Raw genomic sequence first — 17,583 nt, 5'->3', positions numbered from 1 at the left:
TTTTTTAATTTTAACTTTTAGGTTAATCAAACAACAAAAAAAGTCAAACAATTAGAAAACCATTTGACAAATAACTTTTAAGGAAATGAAATATTGACTTTTTAAGCCAAAAACCAAAAAATTACAAGAAATAGTTTTTTCATTGGCTTTGACTCTGTATCCATTTTCTCTAATAAATAGTCAACAACTAATAATTAATTTTTATTAAACATCTCAATAATAAATAACTCAATTAGTTGTCCAATCAGTCAATATTTTAGCTGATTAAACCAACCAGCAGCTCTAATCAACTCATTTACCAAAGAAACTCAAAATATACTTTTTACCACTATTTCTACCTTTCCTTGCTTCACACAAAATTTATACTTTGGGCAAACCCATTGAACATACGGAATTTTTGATAGCTTAACATGTGCAAGCCAAAAAGCCTACATTGTTTTTAGAAAAACACAACGGTATCTCAATTCATGAATTCTACTCTGTCTAACTCTCTGTCTCATTGCAATAAAAAAGGATCAATTGCTTTCTTTATATTTTTTTATTATTGTAAGAGAATAATGAAAAAGAAAGTTAACAATCTCAAAAAGAGCATATAAAGTAGTTATCATGCCCTCAACAACATGCCATCTAGCTATAGATTATAGCATGGTCAAACAAAGTAAAAATAACATGGTATAATGACATAGTAGTTAAGGAGATACTCTTAAGCGTCTCTCGATGATACGATCTTATAACAAGGAGTCTATATGCTAATAATTTCTATTAATTGAGCTATTCAACCCATATATAAAGCACATCTCAAAAAAAACCGTCTCATACAATTGATACTTAATTAACTAATTTCATATTAGTAGTCATCATGGTGATAAATTCAGCCGAATTAATCATCCCATCTCCATTACTATCAACCTCTTTAATCATCTTCTTACAAGCATCTAAGCTATAAATTTGGCCCATCCTCCTTAAAACTTCCATCAATTCCTTAGCACTTATTTTTCCATCACCATCACAATCAAAAACCCTAAAAGCATTCTCAATATCATTAGATTTAACCTTATTATTATGCAATTCCATGTACTCATTAAAATCAATAAACCCATCTCCATCTTTATCAACTACTTGGAAGGCCTTAGTGGCTTCTAAATCAGAATTTATTGCATTGTTCTTACCATTAATTGCCCTTATCATGGCCTTGTATTCTTCCTTTGAGATTTTTCCATCTTGATTTCGATCATACTTCTCGAATACTTGCTTCATTTCTTGCATGTTTGCTTGAAATGTTTTCGAGTTTTTCATCGAGTTTTGTCGAGTTGCATAATTAGAGGTGTTTGTTTGAGTGTTCGTGTTTTTTCTTGAGAGGTTGAAGCCATATCTCTTGAGAAAACTCAACTTTGACATATTTTTTTTCTTCAATGTGTGACTTGGGTAGCGTATATTTTTATGTAATTAGAAAGTATGAATCGTTGGGGATAAATTATGCTCTATATGTAGACATTTTTTGATTCTTGTAGGACATATTAACGTGTTAGGAGCATTCACTTTAAACAAAGGATGCTAGCTTTTTTGATATAGAATAAAGTAGACAATTTCAAATTTGATTTTTATTTAACTTGAAAAGGGTATATATTCTTTCAAACTGAGCTGACTTTGGTGAAATTCTAAACTTAAAATATTGTGTAGAATTTTTTTTATGAATATGTTGAAAAAATTATTGTTAAAGTTTACTCTTTTATTTTTTTTTCTCAATTAAAACCCACGTAAAAGTTGAAGTTTTTTTCAACGAAAAACCAAAAAACATCAAAAGTAAATGCGTTAAGAACCGTAAAAGAAAGAATTAAACAATTTAGCCCAAAAATAGCTCAATTTTTAAAAACAATTCAACTTGAAATCAATCCAATCATTAATTTAGCTTGTCTAATAATTATTAATTTATCATTTTAAATTTACTATTAAAAATAATATTTTTTATTGTAATATATCAATTTAATAAAATTTAAAGGACAAAGGACCATACAATTAATTAATATGGACACAAAGACACGTGTTCTAAAAAGTATAATGGGTTGTACTATGAAATAATCTTGTAGAATTGCAACCACCAATACTACAATGAAGAATCTATGCGCCACACAGCGCATGCCATTACGTAAAAGTTAGATCCTTCGTCTACTTTGGCAATCCACTACACCAATTACACTGATTACCGCGGCAAACATTGTAAGTGCATAAACTATTTTTTAGTTATTTGATAATGTCCGGTGAACGACATTAAACAAAGCGTTTATGTTCAAATAATATACATTAGATGGGTATTTAACATATATGTGAAACGTGTTTTACAATGAGACCATCTCTTATACTAATTCCCTGGAACTGCATCAGACATTGACGACATCGAACAAAAGAAACATCATATATCATATCGTATCATTCATATATAATCTAATAAAAAGACTGTAAAATTTAAAATGACATTCAAATAGTGACTTGCTCTATGGAAAAATTCTTAACAAAACTAATATCAACTTATTTCTTAATATATGAGTAGTATATCACAATAAAATGTGTTCTTTTAAATTTTCATGGAATATTATAGGAGTATTTTTGAATAACAGCTAGATAAATTTCCAATTAAAGTTTCTTAGATTATATATATATTTTTTTTATCTTGTAGTAGTTGTTACTCCCTCCTTTCCTTATTCCCACAAGAAATGCTCACGAGAATTAAGAAAAATAAAATATTTAGGATAGTAAATATATTATTTTATTGAATAATAAATTTGATGAAGGAAAAGTGAGTACCATAAATAATATAAAAATATTAAAATAAGGTTAGTGGCAAAAAATGGGACCACAACTAATAAGAAAAATATTTTTATAAAGTTAGTGGGAAATATGTAAGGACCATAAGGAATATAAAAATGTTTAAATAAGTTAGTGGAAGATATGTGGGCACAAAATCATTATTAAAATATTAAAATGAGGATAAACAATAGTACTTTTGTCCAAAACTTGTGATATAAAGAAATATTTTTTATGGGAACAATAAATAAAACATTCCAAAATGACAAATGAGAACTTCTTTAAGAAACGGGAGTAAATAATAATGTTTCTTAATTAAAATTTTAATATCTAAAATATTTCATCAAGAAATAAGTTCATATTAGTTTTGTTAAGAATTTTTCCATATAGCAAGTCATTATGAGAATATCATGTTGAATTTTATAGTTTTTTTTATTAATTATATGAATGATATAATATGATATGATGTGATACATGATTCATCTTCTATTCTATGACAAAGTTAGATATATATTATGAGATATGAGTAATATATCACACTAATATATGTTCTTTTAAATTTTCTTGAAATATTATAATTTTGATTTAAAAAGGTAGATAACTTTCAATATAATTAAAGTTTCTTAGAATATATATTTAATTTTTTATCTTGTAGTAGTTGCTAATTAATAAAGTTTCTAAATTAAAAATTTAATTTCTATAATATTTCATCAACAAACAAATGATGATCAAAAAGTATTTTGAGAATGACAAATAATTCTTATGATACGTTGGAAGATTACTCATATTTGTCTTAAAAAATATTAATATTTATATTAGTAATTTTATTTTTTTTATTAAAAGCACTATATATTCTAAAATTTCTATCTATTTTATAAAAAATATTATAATTTTATACTGAGAACATATAATTATATTTCTATTTAAAATTTATATTTATATATAGTTTGATACTAATAATTTTGAGTATATCACGAGTTTCTATAATAGTGTTTCGTAATTTATCTTCATCACTAAAGGTTAGTCATCTAAATTAATGCTCTCTTTTTCAGTCATTTTAATTAAAACTTTTTGATTTTTTATATCTAACCCAAAATTAATTATATTTGCACAAATAAAGAATAAAATTAAAATTAACGGGGCGTTTGGTACGTGAAAATGAAAATTTAAGGATAAAGGTAGGATTAGGATTGCAATTGATTGTTGAAAATTGTTAAAATATAACTCAATACTTTGTTTGGTATGTTAATGAGAATAATTTGAAAATTGTAATATCTCTTGTTTGATAGTTGGGAATGAGATTGAGAACAAAATAATTTATCAATGAAAATAATTTGAAAATAGTAATACTTTTTATCTCGTTTGTAAAATTTACCAATTTACAACGGTATATATGTCTTCCGCCATATTTGTGAAATATACACGAGAGGAAGATCAATAATACTCTAGTCATATTTAGTTCTCCCAAAAATTAATTATAACTTACCATTTTTAAAAACATAATAAATTAAATAATATTCGCTTGACTGAGCTATATGTAATAAATTATTAATTTTATGCAAAATATAAAGACTGTAAAATTACGCATATTATAATTTTAGAATATATTGCCATGAAATACATATAGTGTAAAATTGATGTTGACATAACAATTTATTTTGATAGTTTATTTTAGTCTTAATTATATGATAATATCTTTAAGTAATTTAGATTAATTTTTAAATTTAATTTAATGGAGTACTAGACATTATGTTATCAAATTTAAAACAGACAAATCTATTAATCTATTAACTATAAAAAACAAGTAACTTTTTACACTAATCATTTTCCAATCTAATGAACAGTAATTTTATTTTTATTTTGCAGCTTCTGAGGTTATTTCTTAAACCCTAATCTTTTTATTTTATTTAATTTTATTTTTCCTCTTGCAAGTTATAATTTATTTAGGGTTTTTGATTTTTCCTCTATATGTTATGTGGTTAATTTGGTTGTTAAATTTTGTGGTTGATCTTTAATTTGATTAGTTTTTCGATTACTGATGGTATTTGCTGCAGCAACCCAATATTTTTGTGTTGGGGAACTAATTCGTCCACGGGTATATGCCATCTCTTCTCTGCTTTTCTGCTATATCTAATTCATTGCATTTATTTTACTTTCTTAAGATAGTCTCATCCTTCTGTTCTTAGGTTACTGGATAGAAAATCAGTCAAGACTCAAAGAGTAGAAATGGAAGCAAGAAAACCATGCTTCTTTGTACTGGTGTTTATGTCAATTCTTTTTGGAGTTGCTAAATTTTCGCCACCCCTTTTCATTTTATCTCCACCCCTTTAAAATTACGTATTTGCCCCTATAGTTTAAAAAATTACAAAATTACCACTGGACTTAAAAGTTAATTAATAAATGTAAATCACGCTTAATAACACTATTAAGAATTTAATGCAGAAGATTTGTCTATATATATCGAATTCTGAGATGCGTATGAAGTACGAATTCAAACACGGTATACTATCTCTCTAAAAACTGGTATTATCTTTCTAAAAAGTGTTAAAGAAGTTGTAACCCGTAATTGGTTAAATATGGCTAACGAAAGCGACTATGAGTCGGATGCGGTACGTAAAGTTTTCGTTGGAAATTAAAAAAAAAAAAAAGTTGCACAAAAGTAGGCGATTGAACCATGGTTCAAGTGCACAAAATTGGGCGACTGAACCATGGTTCAGTCGCACAAATCTGGGGGACTGGTTCTAGGTCCAGTCGCCCATATTTGTGCGACTGTCCCATGGTTTAGTCGCCTCATTTTGTGCGACTGTTAATTTTTTTTTATTTACGTATTATAGTTTTTATTAATTATTATTATTATTATTATTGTTAGTACTATTATTATTATTGTTGTTGTTGTCATTATTATAATTTTTATTGTTGATAATTTTATTTTAAAATTTTTTAAATTTTTTTATTTACATAATGTTTTTATTATTATTAAAATTGTTATTGTTCTTGTCATTATTAATTTGACTTATCGTTATTTATTTATTTATTTATTTATTTATTATTATTGTTATTATTATTATTATTATTATTATTATTATTATTATTATTATTATTATTATTATTATTATTATTATTATTGTTGTTGTTGTTGTTGTTGTCGTCATTATTATTATTATTATTATTATTATTATTATTATTATTATTATTATTATTATTATTATTATTGTAGTCATTAATGTACTTAATTTATATTATTTATATTTCAAATTTGCAGGAGTTTGAAAATTTTGGAGACAACGTAGACTACTCCGATAGCTTTGTTACGGATAGGGAATTTATCTCCATAGATGAGTTACATAGTTGGGCCGATGCGATAGCAATAACAATCGGTTTTCAATTTACACGTGCTTCTTATAAAAAGAAAGAAGGACGTCCTAGAGTTAGTGTCTATTTAAGATGTCACCGCTATGGTAATATTAGGGGTGATGTACATAATCTAGATAATACTGCCCGACCTGGTTCTAAAAGTAGAAGTTGCGAGGGTAAATTTATGATTGTAGGAAGTAGTCGTAAACCACCAGAAAGACCTTGGACGGTAAGGGTGTATCCTGGTGAAAAAGGAAAACATAACCACCCGTTCTTAGTGTACAGAGATGGTCATGTAAGGGCGAATAGGATTAATGTAGATATTCGGGAGCACATACGACAGCTTAGTGCAACCGGAATGCAACCGGCCTTTATTATGAATTCTATTAGAGATAATTTTCCTGGTTTTTATGCTAGTATGAATCAGATATATAATATTAGGCAATCAATAAGGAGAGAAGAAATGGAGGGTAGGACTCCCCTTCAACACTGTCTTCATATGGCCACAGAACTTAATTATGTGGTCTGGAAAGACTTGGATAACGAAGGGCAATTGAGCAGACTATTAATTGCAAATCCTACCTCTATCCAAATGATACGTACGTGGCCGTATGTTGTGCTAATAGATACAAAGTACAAAACGAACAAACAAAAGTGGCCACTATGTGAAGTGATCGGAATGACGCCAACCAATCACAACTTCTTGGTTGTGTTCTGTTTGATGCGAGATGAGGCGGCTGTGTCGTATTCGTGGGTGCTGCAGGGATTAAGAGATATTTTCGGCACTGCTTAGACTCCTAGCGTCATTGTAACCGATCGAGACGAAGGTTTATCTGCAGCTATTCGTGACGTCTTCCCAGGTAAAAAGGCTTTGTTGATTCATTATTGTGGTTATATCTAATGATAATGTCTTAATTACGTTCAATGTTTTGTTTAATGTAAATGTGCGGCATTTGTTATGCATCTGGCATATTGGCAACAACGTTGAGAACATGGTGGACAAGTTGTTCGGCGGCAAGAAAAATCAACAAGGGCAGGTATTCAGGAAAAGTAGATGGAATCCCTTGGTTGAAAGTTCTACAATCGGGGAATATGAACAGAGATGGCAAGTGATCGTCAGTACGTGGTCGGTTAGGAACAAAAAGGTCGTTCGGTATTTGACTGGAACATGGATTCCACTTAGAGAGAAATTTGTGCGTGCGTGGACGAATGATTGTTTACACTTGGGTAACCAGACTACCAGCAGAGTTGAAAGCCAACACTCGTCTTTTAAGTATTACCTTGGTAGCGGTAATAGCTCATTCGATACCCTTTTCAAAAGGGCACACGCACAGATTACAAATAACCAAGCTAGAATCCGACAAGCGCCACAGGAATCCATGACTTCTGTACCAAGATCGATGCGACAACATTTCTTTAGACCTCTATATCACCACGTATCTCTCTATGCCTTAGAACAGCTCCAGCTTGAGTATAACCGCATGTTAGAACTGGGTGATTTTGTATTTAACAAATGCGGTTGTGTACTTCAACAAACCCATGGATTGCCGTGTGCATGTTATTTACATATGTCCATCGGATCACATGGTGCTTTGTATTTGGATGACATTCATGAATTCTGGAATACTTTGAGGTACACAGAGGTAGGAGACGAACCCGATGAAGGAGTATGATACGCGAACACCAATGACAAAGAGTACTTTCAATCTCTGGTCGATGAAGTCCTTAAATCTGATCCCGCTATTGTTCGCCGAATGTCTCAGGTACTTGAATATGAACTACACTCAGATGGTGCGGAAATACCTGAGCCTTACGCAAGTCCACCGAGAAAGGGAAGACCAAGCACAAGTAAAACTATGAGAAGGAGAAAAAGTTCATTTGAATATAGCAGATCATCTTCTCGTGGTCGAGGGTCTAGATCTTCTTCCCGCGGGAGATCTAGTGGCAGATCTAGTGGTCGAGAGACGCAATCTTCAGTAGGAATTAATTTCAGTTTCAACTTATCCGGTACTTGACTTAATTTTTCGTTTTTTGCATTAATTCGTCACAGTTTACGCATATTAACCTTATTTACATTTATTGTAGATGATCCAGGAGGTCGTGATTTCTTACAGTTTTCATGGCCTAATAACATCCCATTCATCCTTCCTCCTTACTTGTTCGACTGGATTGATGTATTAGGTGATGGTAACTGTGGATTTAGAGCAATTGCCGTCACAGAGCTGGGAGGCGAGGAAGCATGGCCTCTTTTAAGACGTGCTATGAGTATGGAAATGCAAATGAACAGAGCGCAATACCTAACTTTGTATCTATCCCAGGAGTCACTAGACAAGGCTATATTCAGAATAGGTTCACACATCAATGGACCTGCTCCTTTCATGCACTAGGCGACTCATAGTTTTTTTTTATTATTCTTTTGCAACTAATTAAATTAAAAATAACTTACCTCGATTAATAATTTGCGGATTGAATTTAATTTTTGCTCCAAAATTTAGCTTTTGTAAGGTTGTTTTTAGTTGTAGTGAGAATAATTTTAGTGGGAGTGTGGTATATATAGAAAATTTTAGCTTTAATGGCAAAATTGTTATTTTTTCAAAATCTAAGGGCAAAATGGTAATTTACTCAGAGGGGTGGCGATAAAATAAAAAGGACGGCGGAATATAAGAATTGGGTTCTTTTTAGCGCAAATAAGAAACTGAAAAGGTTTTTGGGTTTTTTTTTGTTTTTGCAGATATTTGATAGAGAAATCCAGTATGAGAAGATGGGTATTGTCAGCATCTATCTTTTCATACTCGACGATGGTTACGTGGTGAGTAGATAATTTCTCTATGAATTCAGGTTCTCAAATCTAAACGATTTACTTGCTTTATTGCCTTTTGGAAACCCGATTCTTTTTCATTTTATCGCCACCGCCACTCGAATGAAATTACGAATTTGTCCCTGAAATTTAAAAAATTACAACTTTGCCATTGGACTTAAAATTTCTTATTTTTATACTAATAATAATAATAATAATAATAATAATAATAATAATATTTAAAAAAATAAATTAAATATAATAATTAAAACAAAAATAAAAATTTAATAATAATAATAACAATCACAATAATAATAATAATAATAATAATAATAATAATAATAATAATAAAATTAATAAATTTTTTTTAAAAAAATAAAAAAATAATACTAGTCGCACAAAAAGTGCGACTGCACCTAGGTCGAGTCGCACAAAACAAGCGACTGTAGTCGCACGTTTTGTGCGACTCGACCTAGATACAGTCGCGTGCAACTAGTTTTTTTTTTTTTTTTGAATTTCGAATTATAAAATTTCTTTTGTTTAATTAATTTATTTTTTAAGTTACTTTTAGTTAAATAATAATAATAATAATAATAATAATAATAATAATAATAATAATAATAATAATAATAATAATAATAATAATAATAACAAAAATAATAATAATAATAATAATAATAATAATAATAATAATAATAATAATAATAATAACAATAATAATATAAATAAAATTAATAAAATTTTTTAAAAAAAAAAATAAAAAAATAATACCAGTCGCACAAAAAGTGCGACTCGACCTAGGTACAGTCGCGTACAACTGGTTTTTTTTTTTTTTTCTGAATTTCGAATTATAAAATTTTTTTTGTTTAATTAATTTATTTTTTAAGTTACTTTTATTTAAATAATAATAATAATAATAATAATAATAATAATAATAATAATAACAAAAATAATAATAATAATAATAATAATAATAATAATAATAATAACAATAATAATAATAATAATAACAATAATAATATAAATAAAATTAATAAAATTTTTTTAAAAAAATAAAAAAATAATACCAGTCGCACAAAAAGTGCGACTGCACCTAGGTCGAGTTGCACAAAACGTGCGACTGTAGTCGCACGTTTTGTGCGACTCGACCTAGGTACAGTCGCGTGCAACTGTTTTTTTTTTTTTTTGTTTTTTGAATTTCGAATTATAAAATTTCTTTTGTTTAATTAATTTATTTATTAAGTTATTGTTATTTAAATAAATGTTGTAATAAATTATTTTATTTTAATAGTGTTATTAAATCCAATGGCAAATTTGTAAATTTTTAAAATTTAGGGGTAAATTCGTAATTTTATTAGGAGAGGGGTGGCGATAAAATGAAAAGGGTGGCGACAAATAATAATGCCTTTTGGAAATGTATATGCTCAAATCTCACCTATATTTTAGACTTTTCAAATTGGATGACTTGCACATCTAATTCTTATTACCCAATTTTTATTTTTCGCCGCACTTTTCATTTTATCACCACTCTTATTTTAAATTAATTTAATAAAATGGTCAAAATGCCCTTGGACTTAATAATTTTTAAATTTCTATAAATAAAACACTTTAAACTCACTCAATAACACTTTTATCACTTTAAAAAACATAAAATCTACACATAAAATTAGTCGGAGCTAAATTGCGATTGAACCTAGGAGGAGTCGTTAACAAAAACTCGAGGTAATTTCTATCTTAATATAATTTCAAATTAAAAAAAAAATACGGGTCGTACAAAAAGTGCGACTGAACCTAGGTGGAGTCGCACAAAAAGTGCGACTGAAGCTAGGAACAGTCACACTTTTTGTGCGACTCCTCCTAGGTTCAGTCGCACTTTTTGTGCGACTCCACCTAGGTTCAGTCGCACTTTTAGTACGACTCGTAATTTTTCTTTTTTTTTTGAATTTTGAAATTCCTTTTGTTTATTTAATTTTTTTTAAGTTATTATTTAATAAATGTTGTAATAAATTATTTTATTTTGATATATTATCATATTATGATAATATTATTATAATAATTAGTTTTGAATTTAAATAATTTATTTAATGTTTAATTATTTTTAATATAATAATAATATATTAATTAAAATTTAGTTGTTAATTTATTTTTAATATAATAATTGTTAATAAAATTTTATTTTAGTTGTTAATTAAATTTTAGTTGTTTAATTATTTATTAATATAATAATTGTTTATTTGTTTATATGTGTGAATTATTTTAGTTGTGAATAATTTATATGATTGTAAGTGTTTATTAAATTTACTTAAATGTTTATTAAATTAATATTGTAAGTGTAATTAAAATGAATATAACTTAATGTATTTTTTTATGCTTTTAATTTTTTATTAATAGTTTATTAAAATATGAAAATTGTAGTAAATGGCTGGAAATTAGGGAAAAGGCTTTTTTAGAGGGTTATTGAGCGGGAATAGTTCTAGGCCGAGTTTACTGAGAGGGGATCCCCATGAGAAGGGGGTTACGGGTTCTGCAAGGCGAGCCAGGCAGGAACAGGCGGCCAGACATAGTCAGGCCTAACGTTCGAGTACCCTACACCATGTGCAAAGTCGCTTTGAGCGCCAGACTAGTCTGCGTAGTAATACGGTCAACTCAGGTGATGATGATACTGATTACAACGAGTCTGTCAGTTGGGAAGATTCTGTCGGTCAACATGAGTCTGTCGGGCATCCTGTTGATTGGACGCTCATCAGAGGGCATGCCGGTCAATTTAAGATTAGAGGGCATGGCACGGCTGGCACTTCTGATCACGCAGGAGTCGGCTAGGTTGAGGATGCGGCTCCATGGGGGAGGAGGCGCTCACAGTCTGCGGATATGGACTGGTTGATCACAACACCCCAGCCCGGAGGCCCTGTTGACACCAGTTTAATACCCAGCTACGATAGGCACGTAGCGAAGGTTATATTTGAGGGACAGAGCGCACGCCTTCGATTTTGGATTGTCGCCCTAGGAAGAGGACGTTGGAGACGATCATCAGACTGCAGGACATGTCTGATGAGCTGTATGGGGTGTTACCTGCCACTCCTCTAAGTCGTCTGTCGTACATAATGCACCATCACATTGATAATGCTCTTATTACGGCCTTTGTGGAGAGGTGGCAGCCTGATACCAATACCCTCCACATGCCATGGGGGGAGATGACCATAATGTTACACGACATGCAACGCATTTTAGGAGTAGGCATTGACGGTTCACTTCACGCTGAACCTGCTGATGGTGACTCGAAGCTTGGCCTGGCCGGTCTGTTTGAGGAGCCAATTTCGGAGCTGCGTAAGAAGGGGTATTTCAGCGGTGGGAGCATTAACGTTGGTGAAATGTTGCAGCTATGCCACCGTTCTCAGTCTTTGGAGACTCAGACTACTGCGTATTGAAGAATTAAAGAAAACTGATTTTAGCGTTTAAAGGAATACTGTTTTGTATTAATTTTCTTTATAATTACAACCCTAATTTATACAAAATCTATGAACTAATTAAGGTAATACAAAGCTTGGACAATCAGACATTCCCTTAATACTTTGAACTATTTTGAGTAACCAAATCAGAAAAATATTCCACAAATCAGAAAAATATATTTCCACACTCCCCCTCAAGTTAGGTTAAGGGATTCCCAATGCCTAACTTGGATAAAGTAGTTTCGAAGACTTCAACTGAAACAGCCTTTGTGAGAATGTCAGCTAACTGATCTTCTGACTTTACGTGTGGAATGCTGATGATTTCCTTCTCCAATTTTTCCTTTATGAAGTGCCTATCAACCTCCACATGCTTTGTTCGATCGTGTTGGACCGGGTTTTCTGAGATATCAATAGCTGATTTATTGTCACAGAATAACTTGCAAGCTCCTGTTGGCGGAAAGTTGAGTTCGTATAAGAGCTTTCTTAGCCATAAGATCTCTGTTATTCCTTTTGCTACCCCTCTGAATTCTGCTTCTGCACTTGACAATGCGGCTACCTTCTGTTTCTTACTTCTCCAAGTAACCAAGTTACCCCCTACAAGGGTAAAGTATCCAGATGTAGATTTCCTGCTGTCTCGATCGCCTGCCCAGTCAGCATCTGTGTAAGCTACGAGATCAAGATGATGGTTTTTTCCAAAGAAGACTCCTCTATCACTCGTGCCTTTCAAGTATCTCAAGATTCTCATTACTGCTTCCATGTGTGGGGTTTGTGGTGAATGCATGAATCGACTTACGACTCCAACAGCATATGATATGTCTGGTCTAGTGTGAGATAGATAGATCAATTTTCCCACCAGTTTCTGATACTTCTCCCTGTCAGCTGGTTCTCCTCCAGGAGTCGTCTGGAGTTTATGATTAGCAGCGATTGGTGTCTCTGCTGGTTTGCAGTCAATCATTCCTACTTCTGCTAATAAATCTAAGATGTATTTCTTTTGATTAATGAAAATTCCCTTCTTGGATCGGAAAACTTCTATACCAAGGAAGTACTTTAAATTTCCCAAGTCCTTCATCTCGAACTCCATGAAAAGCCTCTTCTTAAGCTCTTTTATCTCCCTTTCATTGTTCTCCGTTATAATTATACCATCTACATAAATTATAAGACATGTGATCTGCCCACCTTCTTTCTTTAGGAATAGGGTATGGTCGGAATGGCTTTGTTCATACCCAAATTTCTTCATTGCTGCGGTAAACCTGCCAAACCAAGCTCTTGGAGACTGTTTCAAGCCATACAATGCCCTTTTAAGTTTACATCCTTCCCCGGGGCAAATTCATCTGTAAAGCCTGGTGGAGCATGCATATACACTTCTTCTTCAATCTCCCCATGTAGAAAAGCATTCTTTACATCAAACTGATAGAGGGGCCAATCTTTATTAGTAGCTATGGAGAATATGACCCTGATGGTGTCTATCTTAGCAACTGGGGAGAAGGTTTCAGAGTAATCAATGCCATAAGTTTGTGTATATCCCTTTGCTACAAGCCGAGCTTTGTATCTCTCAATAGTTCCATCTGCATGATACTTTATTGTGAAAACCCATTTGCAGCCTACTGGTTTCTTTCCTCTAGGTATCATGCACTTGTCCCATGTGCTATTTTCTTTAAAGCCGAGATCTCATCTATCATTGCCTTTTTCCACCTCGAATCTTGGAAAGCTTCTTCAGTATTCTTGGGCAGGGATTTTGAGTATAGGCTGGTTTGAAATGCCACAGCTGTTTGTGCCAAGTTACTACTTTCCCGGTTAATAGGATACCGAGATCTTTGTGATTCAAACTCTGGATCATACCTCCTTGGAGGAACACCTCTCTTGCTCCTTGGGGGTAATTCATATCTGCAGGGTGAGTTAACAATACCAGATATATCATCATTTATTTGGGGTTCAGATTCAGTTAATATCTCTTGAGACTCACAGGCAACTTCTTGATCATTGGATGCTTCAGACAAGGTAGGGAAAGTCTGAGGAGAAAGTAATACTATGTTTTCCGTAGCAATGTCTGTGGGATTACCTACTTGCTCTTTCGGGTTCAGATCATCAATTACAGAATATGTTAGCCAGCTCAAGTCATCACAGACAGTCTCCCCCTGAGGACGAGGCTGGGAGTAAAAATAGGAATGTTCAAAGAAATCACAATCCATTGTAGTATACATCTTGTTCTGTGTTGGATCAAAGCAGTGGTATCCCTTTTGATTTATACCATAGCCCACAAATATACACTTTACAGTCCGGGGTTCAAGCTTGGTTCGAGCAGTTTTGGGCAAATGAACATACACAACACACCCAAATATGCGAGGAGGTAAGGAGTGAAAAGATGGGATAGTAGTATGGGTACGAAGGACTTTTAGAGGGGTTCTGAACTGAAGAATTTTTGAGGGTAGTCGGTTGGTGAGATAAGTAGCAGAAGCAATAGCTTCAGGCCAAAAATAAGGTGGGACATGGGCTTCAAACATAAGGGCTCGACCTATTTCAAGTAGAGTACGGTTCTTTCTTTCTGCTATGCCGTTCTGTTGGGGTGTATGAGGGCAAGAGGTTTGATGAATAAGACCATGGGTAGTAAAGAAATTTTCCATTTGTTTATTCATATATTCCCCCCATTGTCTGATCGAAGAATTTTAGGCTTAGCATGAAATTGTGTGACAATCAAATTATAGAACTTAACAAAGACATCAAAAACTTCAGATTTGTTTTTCAAAAAATATATCCAACACATTCTAGTACAATCAACGATAAAAGAAACAAAATATGAATAGCTATGTTTTCTAAACTCAGGTGCAGGACCCCAAACGTCAGAATGTATCAAAACAAAAGGTTCACTGCTATGATTAAAACTAGGAGAATAAGAATGCTTATGACTTTTTGCAAGAACACAAGCTTCACAGTCCAAATCCACAATACTTTTAGCTAATGATGGAAAAAGACGTTTTAGATACCCTAAGGATGGATGTCCAAGACGTCGATGCCAAGTCCATAATTGATGATCAGGGAACCCACGAGCAAGCAAAGTGTGACCCGTTTGAATCGCCTCGTCCACATAGTATAAACCATCTCTTTCAGTACCATGACCAATAATCGTCCCTGTCTGAGCATCCTGCACAATACAACCAGATGAAGACATAAGTACAGTACAATTTAACTTCCGGGTCAACTGACTAATAGATAATAACTTATGAGATAAGCTGGGAATTAAAAGACAATTGTTAATTTTGAGAGAGGGAAAAATTGTAACGGGTCCAGATTGATCTACACTCACACACTCCCCATTAGCGGTCTGAATATAGGTGCGGGTTTTTTATTTGTGGATAAGAGGTCATTAGGATCAAAAGTCATAGTGTCGGTAGCCCCACAATCAAATATCCATTTGGAAGAAGAACAAGGTTTACAAAGGAGACCATGTTTTTGAGGGTTGAGAATGTTTTTGGGTATTTGGGAAATGGGTTTTAAATTGGGCCGGGGGTGGTTTCTGGGCTTAGGGTTTGTGGTGTTGGGTATAAAAGAGTGAGAGGAGGGGAGTTTTGTGTGCCGGTTTATTTCCAGATCTTTCTCCATTTCTCTTTCCTCTGGTCTGTCTTCTCCCTTTCCCTTTTTCTGTTCACCTGTGTTGCCATGGGTGACTTCTTTGTTGTGGGTTGGTTCATCAGTGACCATGTTTGTGATGTAGAGGGCACCAGTAACCATGTTAGCCTTACCGCCGGTTTGTTTTGACTGAGCCTTGGTGGCGGTTTTCCATTGCCGGTGCTCCTCCCACCACTCCGGGTAGCCGATTAACTTAAAACACCCTTCCTTTGTATGTCTACTTCCTCCACAGTAACTACACTTCAGGTAAGCCTTGTCCTCCATGTCACGCCGGAATGAAACGTTTGACCGGTGATGTTTGACGGCCAACCCACTCCCAATTTCTGAGGGATTTTTTCCCGATGATGAAGCGTGAATCATAATACCACGCGCGTGAAATTTTGCGCCTGATTGCAGCATAAGCCATGTCTACTGTTGGGAGTGGGTCAAGATTCAGTAAGTCCCTTTTTTCTTTGTCAAAAGTTTCATTAATTCCGGCCAAGAATTGGAAGAGCCGTTGTTTCTGGATGAATGTGTTAAAAATGGTAATGTCTTCAGCGTGTATCATCGGATTTGGTTGTCTTCGATCTATCTCCTTCCATATTGTGGTCAGCTTCCCATAATAAATCTCTAATGGATCTTGGTTTTGTTTGATATTATTTGCTTGTGAACTCAGATCAAATATCTGAAGTTCATCCTTCCACTGCACAGTAAGACCTCGATCCCCTTCCATAGGTCTTTTGCAATCGTATAATCTAGGAATTGATTTATTAGTTCAGTGTCTATGTTTGAGATTATCCATGATAGGACTATTGAGTCCTTTTGCTTCCAGTTTGTGTAATTAGGATCTGAAGTGTTGGGAGGGTCGTCAATGATATGGCTGAGACGACCCCTGCTTTCTAATGCTATCTGCATCATTTTACACCATGTTGTGTAATTTTGGTAGTTTAATTTTTCGGCTAATTTCAAATCTGGAGAAATAGTTTCAAGGGTTGTGTTTGGTTTTTGCATCTGTTGAAACAGTCTGAACATGTGTTCCATCTGTTCCATTGTTATGATTTGGTTTGAGTTTGTTTCTGCCATTGTTACAGGTAAGTTTTTTAAGGGTAAATGATGATGCTGAACAAAGGTTAATCCCAGATTAAACCTTACAGCTCTGATACCATGAAGAATTAAAGAAAACTAATTTTAGGGTTTAAAGGAATACTGTTTTGTATTAATTTTCTTTATAATTACAACCCTAATTTATACAAAATCTATGAACTAATTAAGGTAATACAAAGCTTGGACAATCAGACATTCCCTTAATACTTTGAACTATTTTGAGTAACCAAATCAGAAAAATATTCCACAAATCAGAAAAATATATTTCCACACGTATAACATGGCTATTATTATGTTGTGGTCGTTGTACGTCGCACAGTCTATTCTAAAGTGATATCCTGTTGCGATACTGTCTCTCTAAATCTTTACATGAATTGTTAGCTGCTGCTCTCCAATTTTGCTGGCTGCCGCAGTGGAGATGAATCATAGAACTTGGTTTAGTTATGATGAAGTTCTGGTTGCTCCGCCTACCCCTCA

General features: G+C 32.8%; 1 protein-coding gene across 1 annotated transcript; it reads right to left on the bottom strand.

Annotated features, from left to right (window-relative positions):
* Window positions 1–359: 359 nt before the first annotated feature.
* Window positions 360–1,461, bottom strand: LOC130820357 (calmodulin-like protein 30). The gene has a single exon (XM_057685697.1). It carries the CDS (start codon window positions 1,396–1,398, stop codon window positions 829–831), a length of 570 nt encoding a protein of 189 aa, XP_057541680.1. The 5' UTR covers window positions 1,399–1,461; the 3' UTR covers window positions 360–828.
* Between the last annotated feature and the right edge of the window lie 16,122 nt (window positions 1,462–17,583).

This window comes from Amaranthus tricolor, chromosome 8 (genome assembly GCF_026212465.1).
Source record: "Amaranthus tricolor cultivar Red isolate AtriRed21 chromosome 8, ASM2621246v1, whole genome shotgun sequence".
NCBI lineage: Eukaryota > Viridiplantae > Streptophyta > Magnoliopsida > Caryophyllales > Amaranthaceae > Amaranthus > Amaranthus tricolor.
This window is presented reverse-complemented; position numbering and strand designations above follow the sequence as displayed.